Source organism: Theropithecus gelada, chromosome 10, assembly GCF_003255815.1.
Source record: "Theropithecus gelada isolate Dixy chromosome 10, Tgel_1.0, whole genome shotgun sequence".
Taxonomy (NCBI): Eukaryota; Metazoa; Chordata; class Mammalia; order Primates; family Cercopithecidae; genus Theropithecus; species Theropithecus gelada.
Genome location: NC_037678.1, coordinates 91,386,588 through 91,404,146, shown reverse-complemented (window position 1 = coordinate 91,404,146; position 17,559 = coordinate 91,386,588). Strand labels below are relative to the sequence as shown.

The 17,559-nt window shown below is 45.6% G+C and overlaps 1 protein-coding gene across 1 annotated transcript in view; it reads right to left on the bottom strand.

The window, feature by feature from the left end:
* RIN2 (Ras and Rab interactor 2) overlaps nt 1–17,559 on the bottom strand; it is a 252,710-nt gene that overhangs the window by 14,313 nt on the left and 220,838 nt on the right. Inside the window, exon 9 of the mRNA XM_025399242.1 lies at nt 13,007–14,140. Within this exon, the coding sequence (XP_025255027.1) occupies nt 13,007–14,140 (1,134 nt within the window). The remainder of the gene's footprint in view (nt 1–13,006; nt 14,141–17,559) is intronic.

Here is a 17,559-nt window from a genome sequence, read left to right as displayed (position 1 = left end):
ATCCCAGCACTTCGGGAGGCTGGGGTGGGCAGATCACTTGAGGCCAGGGGTTCAAGACCAGCCTGGCCAACATAGCGAAACCCCATCTCTACCAAAAATACAAAAAATTAACTTGGTGTGGTGGTGCACGCCTGTAATCCCAACTACTCCGGAGGCTGAGACATGAGAATCTCTTGAACGCTGGAGGCAAAGGTTACAGTGAGCCTAGATCCTACCACTGCACTCCAGCCTGAGTGACAGAACGAGACGCTGTCTCAGAAGAAAAAAGAGAAAGAAAAAGAAATAGTTGAGTTGTCTCTCTGGCCTTTGGAATTCCTGACACTGGATCAGGTCATATTGAGTTCAAATGATTACCCATTATTAGAATGGCCAGGGACAAATAGAAATCTAACCCAGAGGTATAAACAATGAAAACAATCCCTCAAGGTTAAAACTGAGGCCAAAAGTTAACGCTGACCCCACAATCATCAGATTCCCCTGCCCAAGTTGTTGTTGTTTTTTTTTTCTCCTCCTCCATCTTATCCAGGAGATCTCCTTGTTTAAATACAAAGGTTTATGTAACTATAGAAATCAAGGTTGATGCCAAGGAGGTTATAAAGTAGGAACAAAAGCAGAACAACTTATTCACATCTGGCATTAAAACAAATTACTTGGTTTACATTGGTTGCTTTGTGTCAATAAGCTCGTGCAACTTTATAGCATCTTTGACTTTACCTTATATCATCTTTATGATAAAAAATTAATAGCAGCAATTAATATTTAGTGCTCAGATGGGCCAGGCTCCATCTAAGTGCTTTACTTCACTATCATCCAATCCTTGCAACAATTTTATTATTTTTGCACAGTACTAATATTATGTCCATTTAACAGATAGAGAAACTGAGGCTCAGAGATGACTTATGGCTTGATAGAAGCCACACAACTATTTTAAATAACCATTTATACAACTTTTCAAAGTAAATAATCTTTTAATTGTAAAGTTCAAGTCACTTTATAAATACTTGCCAGTTTATTCCTCGCATCCAAACATTCTGAAAGCTACATTCATGGTTATAAGTGACCACTACTTGGTTAAAATAGGGTCACCATGGGAGGACAAAGGCCATGTCAATCATTAATTAGAAATGTACATGAATGTCCATAGTAATGTAATTTATAATAGCCCCAAGTTGGAAATAACCCAAAGGCCCATTTGGACAGAAATGAATACACTGGATATATTCATTCAATGGAACACTACAATGAAATTCGGACAATTGAATGTATTTATTCAATGAAAAAGCTCATATTACTGCTCCAGAACAACATGGATGAATCTCACGGACACGATGCTGTGTGAAAGAACCCAGACACAAGAGTATCTCCTACAGCATTTCATTTTTATGAATTTTCAAAAGCAAGCGAAACTAACCTGTGGGACAGAAGTCACCATGGCAGTCCCCCCCTTGGGGAGGATCTGGGCTGGGACAGGACACCAGGGATTGGAGATGTTCTGTATCTGGATCTGGGTTGTGTCTACATGGGTGTGCATGTGTGTAAAATTCTGTTGAGCCGAGCACTTAAGATTTACACACTTTATGGATGTAAGTTAAACTTCAATAAATGTATATGAATCAGAGAAACAGAAAACAACTGAAGACCTGGATGAGATTTTCACCTTGAACCCCAAGGGCAACTTTTATCATCAGAGTGAGCCCGGTGACCTCTGGGCCAGAGTGTTAGTACACATCACCCCCAAAAGGCTCCCAGCTGCACCTGGGGAACGATGACAGCAGAAAGGTCGTTACTAGCAAGTTGGACAGGCTCCCTTGTGCAACTCATCCTTGCTGCCAGGCAGGGGTGCTGACCTTCGAGAGGAATTCCACCCTTAGGTATAAAAGGGGCTGTGGAAATCTCTTAGGAGGGTTGAAACCTAGGACCAACTGCCAAGGGGGTAGCCCATTGTCTGAAAATAAAATGAAAAAGTAATTGCTAGTGGTAGATTTTAGTACATTTTTCTTTAAGATCATAATTTAAAAATAAGGAAACTGGTCCCTGCATGTTTCTTCAGAGGTTTACCCCATTCCTCCTCCCCACCCTCTGCAAATCCTTAATAAACATAAAGAGTAGGGGACAAGAGCCTAAATGAAAAGAGGGACCCAAGACCCAACTGGCTCTCTCCAGTAGAGAAAGTAAGGTTCTGCTCATAAAGCAAGAAGGAAAAAGGATTTGAGGAACCCAAGAACAGACGATCTTTCATATCATGAACCACCTCAGACAAAAGAGGAAAAAGCAAATTGGTCACATTTCTCATAAATCACTACTCTCCATTGTTTTCTGTGATCTGTTTGCATTAATCGTTAATTCCTGGAAAACAAAAAAAATCTTTTAAACGGCCGGGCACGGTGGCTGAAGCCTGTAATCCCAGCACTTTGGGAGGCCGAGACGGGCGGATCACGAGGTCAGGAGATCAAGACCATCCTGGCTAACACGGTGAAACCCCGTCTCTACTGAAAAATACAAAAAACTAGCCGGGCGAGGTGGCGGGCGCCTGTAGTCCCAGCTACTGGGGAGGCTGAGGCAGGAGAATGGCGTGAACCCAGGAGGCGGAGCTTGCAGTGAGCTGAGATGGCGCCACTGCACTCCAGCCTGGGTGACAGAGCGAGACTCCGTCTCAAAAAAAAAAAAAAAAAAATCTTTTAAACTCTCAGAACAATGACACTATTCTAGCCACTTTACTTGCACTGGATCTTCAAATCCTCAAACAAACCCCAGCCAGGGAGGAATACTATGTTTTCATTTCACAGATGAGGAAACCGAAACCCACGGACATCTTTGTCAAGCAGCTCTCAAGAGCGGGAGCCAGGACTTGAACCCACAAAATGTTTCCTGAGTTCTTGGAGTAATGTCAACTGTATTCATCCACAAGCACGCATGCAAAACAAACACCTGAAACCGTTACAGATGAATAAGGTGAGTATATGCTTTTGAAGCTCATTACTGTCTTTTTGTTGTTGCTGTTGTTGAGATGGTGGGGGTCTCACTATGTTGCCCAGGTTGGTCTTGAACTCCTGGTCTCAAGGGATCCTCCCACATCAGCTTCCCAAAGCACTGGGATTACAGGCATGAGACACCATTCCTAACCTCATTCATTTCTTTTCTATTTTTCTAATAACAACCAAACAGTAAAAAATCGTTCAAACCACAACATATTGAATTTTAGAAACAAAATGTTTCTAAATGACCGAAACTGGAAACAAGTTCTCTGAAAATATTTATCAAGATCATATCAACTGGCCCCAAAATAATTCATAAGAGGAAAGTGGTAGAGACCATAGCAATTGCTGGCTTTTCCTTGACTAAATGTCACTTACTGTAATAATTTATAGGAAGTATTCAATGTGTTGGCCTCTAGACAAGAAGTGATTCATTCATATTACTTCTCCAAGAATTGGTTCACTCCTCCATTAAGGATGAGAGACAGAAACCTTGACCCTGTCCTTCATCCTGACCACCTATAGCATGGATTCCAGAGGCTGGAGACAGACAAAGAAACATCACAACACCAGTAATGCAGTGGCTTTGTTTGTGCACTTTCTGCATTTCCGCTGCTGGCCAGAAGGCAGTGAGACTCTGAGAGGCAAAGCTGAAGACTGGAGAAATTGCTTGTGTTAGAAAGAGCCCTGGGAGCCATGAGGAGGCCAAGTCCCTTCCCCTCTCACTGCCACTGTCTGAACGGCCATCAGAATCCTTGTCCACGGAAGGCAAGACAGAGCCAGCAGTCTGAACCTAACTGAGTTGCTGATTGTTAAAACAATACAAAGTAAAAATCACTATTCTCCAGGGAATCTAACCACACCCAGAGTCTAAACCACATAATATAATCACATGCTTCATAATGATGTGTTTTGGTCAAAGATGAACCATATATGCCAGGGTGGTCCCGTAAGATTTGTATTTATTTATTTATTTATTTATTTATTTATTTATTTATTTATGTTTTGAGACAGAGTCTTGCTCTGTCACCCAGGCTGGAGTGCAGTGGCACAATTTTGGCTCACTGCAACCTCTGTCTCCCAGGTTTAAGTGATTCTCCTGCCTCAGCCTCCTGAGTAGCTGGGATTACAGTTATGCACCACCACACCCGGCTGACTTTTGTATTTTTAGTAGAGATGGGGTTTCACCATGGTGGCCAGGCTGGTCTTGAACTCCTGACCTCAGGTGATCCACCTGCCTCAGCCTCCCGAAGTGCTGGGATTACAGGCATGAGCCACCGCGCCTGGCCCCATAAGATTCTGATACCGTATTTTTACCGTTCCTTTCCTGTGTTTAGACATATTTCGATATAGAGATACTTAGCATTGTGTCACAGTTGTCTACACTATTCAGTATAGTCACAAACTGTCCAGATTTCTAGCCTAGGAGCAGTAGACTGCACCATACAGTCTAGGTGTGTAGTAGACTATGCCACCTAGCTTTGTGTAAGTACTCTATGATGTTCCCACAACAACAATATTCTCTAACAGTGCACTTCTCAGATGTATCCCTATCATTAAACAACACATGATTGCATTAAAAATGTACAGGTGTGTGATGTCCCCCGCTCTGTGTCCAAGTGTTCTCACTGTTCAATTCCCACCTATGAGTGAGAACATGGGGGTTTGGTTTTCTGTCCTTGTGATAGTGTGCTCAGAACGATGGTTTCCAGCTTCATCAGGGCCTGCCGTTGGGTGGGGGGATGGGGAAGGGATAGCATTAGGAGAAATACCTAATGCAAATGACGAGTTAATGGGTGCAGCAAACCAACACGGCACATGTATACATATGTAAAAAACCTGCACGTTGTGCACATGTACCCTAGAACTTAAAGTACAATCATAATTTAAAAATTGTACAGGTTACAACCTAAAGTTACTTGACAAAGATATAACATGAGGTTAGGGTGGGAGGGAGGTGAGGGTTGAAAAATTACCTATTGGGTTACAATGTTCATTATTCAGGTGATGGGTATACCAGAAGCCCAGACTTCATCACTACACTACTTAGAATTCTGCACGTGTACCTCCTAAATACATAAACATATTTAAAATTTAAAAATCCATGAGTTTAGATCATATGACCTCTTAACTTATTCTAGTTCTAGCGTTCTGATTTTTTTTAAAAAGGTAAAGTAGTAGAATAGAAGCTAATGTTTGATAACAAGATATGGGCCTTTTCTTGTAGGGAAGTCAAATTGTGGACATCTAAACGTTTATAATTGCTAACATTTATTGGGCATTTATTTCAGCACTTCCTAGTCTAATATTATATGTATTACCTCATTAACCCTCACTTCAGCCCTACGATGCTGGAATTACTGTCATTCTGTCATTCATTTTACAGATGGCCATGAGGCTTGGAAGTCAGGTGACTTTCCCAGGTGTTGGAGAAGAAATGCAACCCAGGTTACTTCTAGTCTGACAAGTCAGGAGACGGCACATAGACCTCCCTTGGTACAAAAAGGGCAAAACGGCTTGATGCTTTCTTTTTTTATGTGCTAGCATATTCTCCTTTGGCTGTATTATTGGATTAAGGATCAGAACTAACACTGAGTGAAAGCTCAGTATGTCTATTAAGTACTTTACAGGTATTTAAACAGTTCTTTGACTAAAATGGGTGCATAATCCCTATTTGTCTTAGTTTGGGTTCTCTCAGAAGCCAATCCTGAGACAAGGATTTGAGTGTGAGTGGTTAAATTTGGGAAGTGATCCCAGGAAGCACTGACTGGGGAGAGAAGGCAGCCAATATAGTTTGCTTTATTAAGCCAGTTATCACCACTGGCAGGTGGATCTCAGCCCTGCTGGGGAACTCCAAGAGGTGGCGTTGAACATGCCTTAGAGTTGCTCCCCCTGGAGGAGAGAGAGGCAGCTGGGTTATGGATACACATGCTCCCTTCAGACCCTGGTTGAGGCTTCTCCTGGAGGTGGATGGGCATCAATTTCCCAGGCTTTCTAGCCCACCCTGGGCCACAGCTCTCGTGAAAGCGTCATGCAAAATGTCACAGGTGCGGGAAGCTGGACGTCAGACTGGTAAGCAAGTGTCAGTGGGCAGAGCACAATGGCGTCTACAACACCATGTTACATGTGAAGCAACTGAGGCACAGAGATATTAAGAAATATGACCAAGCACCCACAAGTCAGCCACAGCAGAGTCAGGGCTTCAGACCTGCCTGAACCCTTCCTCTGAGCCACCACTAGCCCCTGACTCTCAGTCAAGAAACTTCTCTATCTTACGTGAGCAGAGCTGGTGGCTGAGGAGAGTGGAAGGCAGGATCTTGAAAATATGACACTGGGGCCGCCGTGACAGCATTTTGCTAATCTTCTATTACAAACTACACAAAAAAACGGCAGGCCACCTGGGGTTGCAGACGCACTCAGGTGAGATGCAGAGTTTGAATGGGTAGCTTTCTGGTTTCTAACCATCAAAGAAGATGACCTTTCCCAGCCTCAGCTTCCTCATCTGTAAAATGGGGCCATTCACAGTTTCCCAGGGTGGTTGCTGGGAGGACTGGGAGGCGTCTCCCCCAGGAGCACTTGTATGCATCTGATGCCTCGTAAGCACGCTGCTTTCTTTGTTGTCTCTGCCCTGACATAGAGTCAATTCGTCTTCTCTCTTTGAGGGGAAGCCCTCTGAAAACCACGCCTGGGTTTCTGCAGTCCCTAGTGTCCGCTGAAGCCCCCAGCACGAGGCCCTCATGCAGCACACACTCCAAAAGTGTGACGTTTAACAGAAAATTCTTCCTTTGGGAGAAGACAAGGAATTATGTCTTTACCCTGCAGAATACAGGTGTGTAACTCTAGTGATGAAATCACCGCCCAGGTGTGGGGCAGGCAGGTGTGGGGCACCCCGTCACTCCGCAGGGATGTCCTGTAACCTGGATTGGTTTTAAGTATTGTTGGCCATGCACACTTCGACTCATAAATAATACATAATAAAGGACACTGTATGATTTTAAGGAAGATCCCATTAGCCCAGCAAGGAAAGGGGCCGAAATAAGGATAACAAGCACTGGGGCTTTGATCCACTTCAGTTTCCGCTCATTTTGGTGGGCTTCAGGAAAAGCCAGTCTACAAAAGTATGGGCTACTTCTGTGTGATATTTGATGGAGGGACTCCATCGGACTGATTTCAGTGTGTTTTAGTAAAAGGATAGGAAAAATGAAAGCAGGGAAGAAGAGACCAGTCTCCCTTATGGAAGAATTCCAAATAATTTATGTAGATCCTCCCACCTCTGGGAGGTGGAGCTTAATTCCACTCCATCTCTTGAGTGTGGGCAGTGCTAAGTGACTTGCTTCCAAAGAACAGAGTGTGGAAAGAGGGGAATCTTTAACTTTACAGGGCAGAAACCTGGCATACCCTGCCTTGGCCAGGGGATCGGGAGAACAACGTCAGTGATGAGTCATGCAGACAGCAGGACCCTCTGGTGTGATGTGCCTTCACCTCTGAGGTCACCTTTCCGCCACATAAAACCAACTGGAAGGCAGTGATAATTCCCCGCCACCAGAAGTATAGACAAGGCCTGCCAAGGGTCCACGTCAGTCATGCTTGCATCTTGGCTTGACCTTGCTACGCTTTTGGTTTCTTCATCTATAGAAGTGAGGGCAATAAATGGAGCCTCCCAAGGCATTCGGAGGATTAAAGGGGATTCTACACATCAAAGTGCTTTGTAAACCATAAAGGGCCGCCCACGAGGAGCGATTACCAGTGCTCTCACTTGGCTCTTTTAAAAACAGGGATGCATTTAATTCGCACGCTTTGACTCCACAGAGGCGGCGGCTATGACTTCCCCTAGGCCTGGACAATAACTGAGAAGCTCCAGAGTGGATACTGTGTCTGCGAGAAGAGAGTGGGGGCTGTGTCTACACCACTTGTGCCCTGTTGCGGGACTGAGCTAGTGAGATAAGGCTGTGGGTAGGACCTGAGCACCAGGGAGGGCTGCATCTATGCAGTGCTGGCCTCACAGAGGCGTCCAGTGGGAACTCTCCTTTTGGCTGGAGTGGAGGGGTGGGAAAACATAGGTGTGCCCTAAAGAGCCTGATGCTGCCACAAACTTCATGCAGCATTTTAGGTGTCCTTTGGGTGACATTCCTCAATTCCTACACGAATTCCTCTTTTACCCGGTGAGGTTTCCTGCCTGGGAGGTAGAAAGACTCTACGAGTATGGTCAGAAGATACTCTGGAGCAGACATCTTCGTGTGACTTATTTTGTGATGCCATCCCCCACCCACCTTGTGAGCAAAGTCTTTCTGAATTACTGAGCTAACAGCCCCCTTGTGCAGGCTGTCATGGAGTCAGGGGCTCCGGGGCAGACAGTCACAACTCCAGGGGTATCAACCTTGTTTTGGTTGATGTAAGATAATTGACCCCATTTTGTGCCCTAAAGTAAAAATTATTCAACAAAGGATGTCCCACGGGAGAAAAACAGGTGCTTTCTATCGTGGTTTTCTATTTAAATTAATTTTTGGAAATAATACAGGTATCCTTTTGCATATCACAATCTTTCTTCTTTTTCTCTGCCTCTTGTTAACTCTACAAGGACATTTGTTCCCTCAGGCGATAGGGTCACGTGTACTAGATCAGAAGTCAGAAGATTCAAGGTTTTAATCTCTGTTTGGCACTAACATGTCTCCTTGGCTACACCTCTCAGAAGAGCTTTTTTGTTTGTTTGCTTGTTTGAGACGGAGTTTCACTCTTGTTGCCCAGGCTGGAGTACAATGGCGTGATCTCGGCTTATTGCAACCTCCACCTCCCGGGTTCAAGTGATTCTCCTGCCTCAGCCTCCCGAGTAGCTGGGATTACAGGCATCCACCACCATGCCCAGCTAATTTTTTTGTATTTTTAGTACAGACTGGGTTTCACCATGTTGGCCAGGCTGGTCTCAAACTCCTGACCTCAGGTGATCCACCTACCTCGGCCTCCCTAAGTGCTGGGATTACAGGCGTGAGCCACTGCGCCTGGCCCCAGAATAGCTCTTTATCTTAAAAAACAACCCAGATAACTCAGGGGCTTGAACCAAACTGTGACCTGAGAAGTTAAAAACAAAACAAGTCACACTAGATATTGAAGCTAGAGCCAGCTTAAATACTCACTTGAAAACAAAAACAAAAACAAAAAACAGATCTGAACCAGAGTAGTTGTGATTGTTTAACTCCCCGGGAATCATTTCAATTCTGTTTTCTATGTGTGCTATACTCTCTGGTGTCTTTTCTGTATCATTTCTCTATTAACAAACAAAAAACACTCAGATACGTAAATCGAAGTGATCTTTGAAATATGTGGAAATTGATTTTAAGGATACGTTTTCTTCAAATCGTTAAATTGCTCTTTGGAGAAACCATACATTTTGGTTTGTACCACTTAAATAAACACAGTACTGTCTTGTTTTCCACTACTGACTTTTAGGAATATGAACAGTTGGCTCTTTTGTATCACTGCTGATAGTCTGTGGAGAGTATCTGAATGAAATAGAAACTTTAAGATTACTAACATTTTTGGAGTTGGATGAATTTTGTTTTTCTTGACACAAGCCTTGAAAACAGAGGGATTTCCCAAGACTGACATCAAGTCAGAAATAAACTTCATTTTACCAAAATGAGAACACTAACCACACCATTGCAACAAGTTCTGCAAAATGAAGATTTCTCTACCCGAAACTTTGGATGGATTTCCCCCATGGGTTGAAAAAGACTAAAGCAAGAGTGGTGGATGTGAACTGCCACCAGTGAGGAGCGTATGTTGGAGCAGGAAGTGATTTCACCCCATCTAGATCCTATAGCATGACTCATCAGCAATGAGCGCAGTACACTGTCCATGAAGTGGTTGATCCCAAGGCTTTAAGTAGGGCCCCCAAACTGCACTCTTCTTATTAAAGCATTTGTTTGTTCTTCCACGTACCACGTACTCTGGAGGGGTAAGAGTAGGTGATGGGTCTCTGGGTGGGAAGCCCAGTATGTGGCCTGGAATGAATAGAGAGCTGGCGCACACGGGAACAAGCCCGTGTCTCACCCGCGTTGGCTTCATCCTCCAACCAGGAGAGCCAAGCTGGTGCCAGGCAATGAACATGTATTCAGGAAACTCTGCATAGCTAGGCTTTTGGTTGGAAATGCTCCAAAGGGTAGTCTACATAGAATGCAAATTCTCCAAGAGAGGACATAATCATTTACAGGGGCAATTTTTCAGTTTTGAGATTGATTCACTGTTTATCATTTGCACTTGTCCAGAAAGTGCTAGAAGGGATAGTGACACCAGCACATGGGCAAAAGGTAAGTGAGTGAGAACTATTTGTTTTTCTCATTAGCTTTTCTCTATGCAACGGAATAACCACCCTCTGAAGAAGACAGATGAGTATTATCTCCCCATACTAAAGGGATACATGTGCATGCATTCATAGGTTCATTTTCACCTAAAAATGACTGCTCTAACATACATGGATTAAACCAGTGTAATATCTCCTCCTACCTTCTTGACTTCAGGATGATGCATAAATCTAGGCTTTAAATTAGAATTCTGTCTTCTAGTTCAGAGCTATCTTCTTCAGAAGCTATAGGAAATGAGGATAGAAATAGGTATTTTTTTTTTTTTTTTTTAAAGCAGACATAGACAAGTTTTTAAGCCCACCTAGACAAGTGGGCTATCTAAGTCCATGTTCTGGTCAGAGGCCTCATCTAGTAAAGTGCACCTCTATGGGGACTGGTTTTCTAATAATTAGGGTCACCTCTTTTCTTCCACCTGGACTTGTGATGCGTTTCTCAGGTTGACCCCTGCTCCCACTCACCTTCTTTATTTCAAAAGTCCAACATTTTCACTATACTTTCAAAACAGAATGATGCTTTGAAAGTATAGTGAAAGCTTGAACTGGTGGAGAAACAGGAGGAACTGACTGCTTTTAGTGCAAAAGTTTAAAAACACCAAACCAAACAAACCCACGGAAAAAGCACGGCAATGCTTGTGGAGGCCATACCCGTACCTCAACAGAGAGCTTTATTCTGAGCTGCCTCAACACAGGGTTGGCCTTGCGGTTACAATTTCCCTGAACTACTGATGAGAAAGTAGAAGCACAAGCAGCAGCAGCAGAACAGTGAGCTCGGCAAACGTGGGCTTCTGATCCGACGGAAGTTCAAACACTGCACCTGCTAGTTTACTAGAGAGTGTGGCTGTCGGACAAATGGCATGGCCTGGCACGGCCCTCCTTGCCTTCCTCCAATCCTTAAGGGATGCCGATGCCTGTTCACAGGGGTGAGGTGAGGATCCACTGGAATAGATTGGACAGGCTACCGGGCTCGTACTCGAAGCTCCATAAATCATTTTAAATTAAAAGCTGCATCCTTCTAGAGTAGTGAAGTATATAATTTTCAGCATGTTTTTGGAGAAAATGAGTGAGTCCTTGAGTTCTAAGGGCAAGTACCATATCCAAACTTAACTACAAAAGGAGCTGGCTGAAGAGCTTCCCGGGACTAACTTGGGTTGGTGCTTGCAGCATCAGCAGGGAGGGAAGGCCAGGCACTGTGGGCTGGTTGGCGCCGATGGCCACATAGCTCAGCCCTGACATCAGCGCCTGCCTGGCTGCACCCCCTCCGACCCCAGCCCCTAAGAGGAAGTTTCCCCTGCAGGTTGGGTTTCTGTTAATACTGAGTCTGAATGTGGTCTCCCTTGAGAGCGGGTCTCTGGTGGGATGGGGAAAGAGGCAGCCTGCATGGATATTCTGCCGTCTCCTTGACGTCTTTTTCAATTAGAAGGCACCTCACAAGGGCACATTCCTTTAGCCACTCACTCCAGCAACACCCCAGCTTTAACCACGCCCTGATCAACCAGGCCTGGCCTCAGTCAAACCACAAGAAAACAAACAAGGCTTTGATTCCTTTGTGAGAAAATCAAAGAGCTGCTGAAAATCACTTAAAGGAGAAAAAAGAGAGGGGGGAGAGGGAGAGAGAGAGAGAGAGAGAGAGAGAGAGAAAGAGTCCTCTATCACACACTGTTTACTACTTTCAACAAATGGAACCAATCAGAAAGAAAAAATTGGGGTTTAGCTTCTGAACCGCCTGGAAATGTTTGGTAGCTCCAAATGCGCCTGCTGCCTAGTGAATAAAGTCTCTGAAATTAACCTTCAAGAGTCAACCTTCTAAAATTAAAAACAACAAACAAACAAAAAACGCTTCAACATTCTCACCCTGGAAAAAAAGACTGCTTGCCAAATTCAAATCTGCCTTGGCCAAAGTAACTATTAGCAACTCATCCTTTAAATGAGATTATAAAGAAAGTATTTCCCCTTGACGTTGGAGAAAACACCTTTCATGTGACCTCCAAACTATGTTACTTATTTTAAAGGTACACAAAACAAACCTGTCTTTTTCAGTTTTTGTTTACTCTCAAGCTGTGCTGCTTACAGAAAGTCTATGGGATGAGGAGCCAGCAGGATGGTTCCCTTGAGGGAGAACAGGGGTCCCAGGCTCGCTAGATGCTGGTCAGGTTTTGCTTATCCAGGGGTTGGTAGTTGTCCCACAGGTAAGCTCGCGGTGGAAACTCATTCCAATGCATACCTGAGTTTTGTGCTCTCTGAACATACGCTACATACAGCTCAATAAAAAGTTTCCTTTGCAACCAAGGCAGAACAAAATACCCACTGCCTCTCAGAAGATAACAAAAATACCTTTGTATGTATGCATAGCCTGCAGAGAAGCACACTTCCAGAAACGCCCAGCCCGTGTAACACACACACGTTACCACAGAAGGCGGCAGCTGGACCCACAGAGGGCCAAACTCCATCCCTGAATAGAATCACTCTGCAGTCCCAATCTGCCACTCCAAAAACATTTTTGAGCCTGGCAGTTAGCACCTACTTTGAGAAACTGATTCTTCCATTCAAACCGGGAGAGAAGGTGGAGTTGGGTGTTGTTCTGATGGAGTAAACTTCATCAAAAATAACAAACACAGGTGGCACTGCCCGGACAGAGTTACAATAGATTTTATATTATAAAAAAGCGGATACTTACCTATTTGGTCTTCAGGGATCAGCGACTCGATGGGGGGGTCCAGCTCCGAGCTCTGAGACAAATAGTTCTTGACCTGGGTCATGAACTGCCGGATAGTCTGCAGCATGTCGGTGCTGGACACGTGGCACTCCTTGTTCTCCTGCAGGAAGCTCACGTAGTCCTGCACTAGGCACCCGAAGTAGGTGCATTTGTCCCGGGACAGCTCGGCGATTCTGCGGACCATCCGCTTCTCCGGGGTCATGAAGGAGCTGAACACCCCGCTCACCTTCTGCAGCTGGGACTTGACGAGCTTGGGCAGCACGAAGGAGCTGCTCCTTTTCTTTTTGGACTTGATGGGGGGCGCCATGGTCTCCTGGTCACTCTCCCCCTCGTAGTCCTCCAGGCTGCTGTTGGTGTCCGCCTCGTAGCCAAACAGAGGCATGCTCCGGTCGAACTCCAGCGAGTCGGAGGAGGAAGTAGAAATGCTCATGTCGCTCAGCCGCTGCCGGCCTCCATGGCACGGGGGCCGTGATTCAGAGCTGGGCGGCGGGGCCCTTGTGCAATCCCCCGGGGCGGCCTCAGGCGGGGCCCCACCTGGGCTGCCAGCTGTGCCCAGCTCCAGCTCCGGGCCCGCGCCCGGCCGGCCGCCGCTCAAGGTCTTTGCGCCGCCCTCTGCTTCCAGAAAAGAAGCCTGCTTCTTCAGCCGGGGTGGAGGGATGGGAGTTGGTTTCGTTCCAGGCAGAGCTACGTTCCCATGTTTGTTATGGTTGACTGTTTCTGGCATGCTCGTCTGGGTTTCAGTCCTGGCCAGCCGAGGGCTTGTGTGGAGACTATTAATAGCGGGTGGCGGGGGCCTGGGTGGGGGGGACCGAGTCCGCTCCGTGCCATTCGCGTTGGGAGTCCTTGTGCTCGGCCGTTTCAGGCCTCCACTGAGGTCCTGGCTGTGCACTTTCAAGAAAAGGGGATTAATAAAGCACAGGGCCCCGTTGGTCTGGCTGCACTCCAGCTCTGAAGGCGTCCTGGTTTTGATAGAATGCACTCCATTTATAAGGCAGAGCTGACGCAGGGAGGCAGGACAGACACCGTCGGAGGACAGAGGCCTATGGGGAGGTGGAGGGTTCGGGCGTTTGCTGTCAGCTGGGGAGCTCCAGAAATCTGAAAGTCATTATCAGTGAACACAAGAATGTAAATACGGTACTCTCAGACCATTCCTTCACAAATTAAAAAAAGCACACTGCATGACAACTCGAGTCTTGCGGGGTGGGGTGGGGGGGTGCGTTGTACTCGGGTTTACTGCATTCCTTTACTGGAAAGGGCAGGAAGCCTGCCAGGCCCAGCTGTGGGCTCACAGGAAAGCTCCAGGGGCCTGTCACTTCAAAGCCCTGGAGAAATGGCTTGGCCAACATAGGATTCCAGCCCTGCCTTTTCACAGGTAAGTTGGAAGAAAAAAAGGAACTGAAATTGTTCCAATATAAGCTCAAAAAAAGTCACTGGGGCTTCCTGACTTGCTTTACAAAAACTGAACCGACTTACAAAGCAACACCACCCTTTCCCAACAACTTCTCCTGGGATGCCCTCCGTGGCGCAGCTGCCAGTCAAGGAATCCGGCCTTGAAGTTCCCCTTTGATGGGCAGGACCAGCAGCTGGGCCTGGGGGATGTTACACAATCTGCCTAGGGTTTTACACATTCAGCATTAAAACCACCAAAGGAGGAAAACTACATTCATGGGTTCCATCAGCAGAAAAACCACAGCAAGCTTAATGTGCAGTGCAGGCCCAACCATTTACCTTTGTGGTTTGGAGCCCTTCCTTCCCAAATCCTATATAACCTCCTCACCATGCTCATAAATATGCAATGCCCTGCAAAGTAGTGCAGCTTGCTTATTGATCCGTACTACTTGTGTCTCCTCTTGCAGATGAGTCTCAGTGTTCCATGTAAGTTGAGGGAGGTAGTGCTGTGATCAGTGGTGCCTGTTATAATTTCCATTTGGGATAGGTTATTCTTTTTTTTTCCCCTTGAGACGGAGTCTGGTTCTGTCGCCCAGGCAGACGGAGTCTGGCTCTGTTGCCCGTGCAGTGGCACAATCTTGGCTCACTGCCACCACCACCTCCCAGGTTCAAGTGATTCTCCTTCCTCAGCCTCCCAAGTAGCTAGGACTGCAGGCGCATATCAACCATGCCTGGCTAACTTTTGTATTTTTAGGAGAGACGGGGTTTCATCATGTTGACTGGGCTGGTCTTGAACTCCTGACCTCAGGTGATCCACCTGCCTCGGCCTCCCAAAGTGCTGGGATTACAGGCGTGAGCCACTGCGCCTGGTCTGGAATAGGTATTCTCTATCTCTAGCTATGCTTTGCAGTGTATTTCTTTCCCATGGGCCCAGAATGGCTGGGCATGGGTAGACTGAGGTGAAGCCCTTTGGGAACCCTGGCCCTGCCTTGTCTGTGAGGTAACAGCTGTGTCACATGCCTTATGTAATCTGTCCTGCATCCCTCCTTCTCTCTCCCTACTCCTGCACTGTCCAAGAAAGCCAACAGCCGCAGGTGACTATTGAGTACTTGCAGTCGGCTAGTGCAACTGAGGAAGTCAGTATCAAATCTCATTCAGTGTCATTCAATTTAAATTTTAGAACTGGAAAACGTTTAAGTATCGTTGGAACTTGGTTATGAGAATCTACTTTTTAAACTGTGAATTTAATGAAATCTAAATACAAGCCATGTATTTCTGACAAACATTCAGGGCCTGAGTTGAGGTGTGCTGTAAGTATAAAATACACATTGTGGGAGGCCGAGGCAGGCGGATCACGAGGTCAGGAGATCGAGACCATCCTGGCTAACATGGTGAAACCCCGTCTCTACTAAAAATACAAAAAAAATAGCCAGGCGTGGTGGTGGGCGCCTGTAGTCCCAGCTACTCGGGAGGCTGAGGCAGGAGAATGGCGTGAACCCGGAAGGCGGAGCTTGCAGTGAGCCGAGATCGCACCACTGCACTCCAGTCTGGGCGGCAGAGCGAGACTCCATCTCAAATAAATAAATAAAATAAAATAAAATAAAATAAAATAAAATAAAATAAAATACACATTAGGTTTTGAATACCTGGTATGACAAAAAGAATGTAAAACATTTCATACCTTAAAATTTTTTTATATTGGCTACATGTAGAAATTATGTTTTGGATATATTAAATACAACAAAATAAATTATTAAAATCAACTTAACCTGTGTGGCTACTGGAAAATTTCAGATTACACACAGATTAACCTTATGTTTCTATTAGCCAGGACAGCAGGTCTTGGAGAAACTACTTCCATCTCCTTTGAGTCCTCCTTAGACTTATACTGTCACCGCTGTAAAACTTTTGTAAGGCGTTGTACATTTAGTTCATGTGTGTATGTATCTCCCATATAAACTACAAATCTCACTGGCAGTGGGTAGAGTCACAGGGAGTAAGAGGGGATCTTATTAATCTTTGAGTCCTTGGTCTGGGGCACAGTGTCTGCCACAAAGCAGACCCTCGAGAAATATTAGTTTGATGAACAGTATTTTTACTGAGGCACAGAATTTTAAAATATGCTATCTCTACACAAAATGGATAATATGCACACTGAGAATCACAAGTCGAATATATGTGAATTAGCCCTTAGTCGCTTCTGGTTAGTAGCCACTGAAGCAAACTCTTTTCCCCTTTCTTTGGCATAGCACAAGCGTTGTCCTTGATACTCCGGTCCTTCAGACTCAGCACTATGCACACAGGACCATCAAACTGGAGCTATGTGGACAGAGGTCAGGAGAGAGAACTGAGACTCGGTGCACATCTTCAAGAGGCCTGGAATCTAGTTGACAATATTGACTTAACTTCAGCAAGTATTTTAATCTCTCTCCAAAGGTATGCAGAACTTAGCTGCAAAAGAAGGTGCTGACTTTAAAATAGGGACATTTTGGCCGGGCGCGGTGGCTCAAGCCTGTAATCCCAGCACTTTGGGAGGCCGAGACGGGCGGATCACAAGGTCAGGAGATCGAGACCATCCTGGTTAACATGGTGAAACCCCATCTCTACTAAAAAATACAAAAAACTAGCCGGGCGAGGTGGCAGGCGCCTGTAGTCCCAGCTACTCGGGAGGCTGAGCCAGGAGAATGGTGTAAACCCAGGAGGCGGAGCTTGCAGTGAGCTGAGATCTGGCCACTGCACTCCAGCCTGGGCGACAGAGCTAGACTCCGTCTCAAAAAAATAAAATAAAATAAAATAAAATAAAATAAAATAAAATAAAATAGGGACATTTCTATGGCCTGAGAGTTTTACCAGGGTTCTCTTTCCAAATCCCATTACCCAGTCTTGCCATCTGACAGGCCTGAAACACAGAAGGCAATCCTTCTACAGATACAGTCTAAGTTTCATGGCTGAGCACGGTGGTGCATGCTTGTAATCCCAGCACTTTGGGAGACCAAAGCAGGTGGATGACCAAAAGTCAGGATTTCGAGACCTTCCTGGCCAACATGGTGAAACGCCGTCTCTACCAAAAATACAAAAATTAGCTGGGCGTGGTGGCGAGCGCCTGTAACCCCAGCTACTCGGGA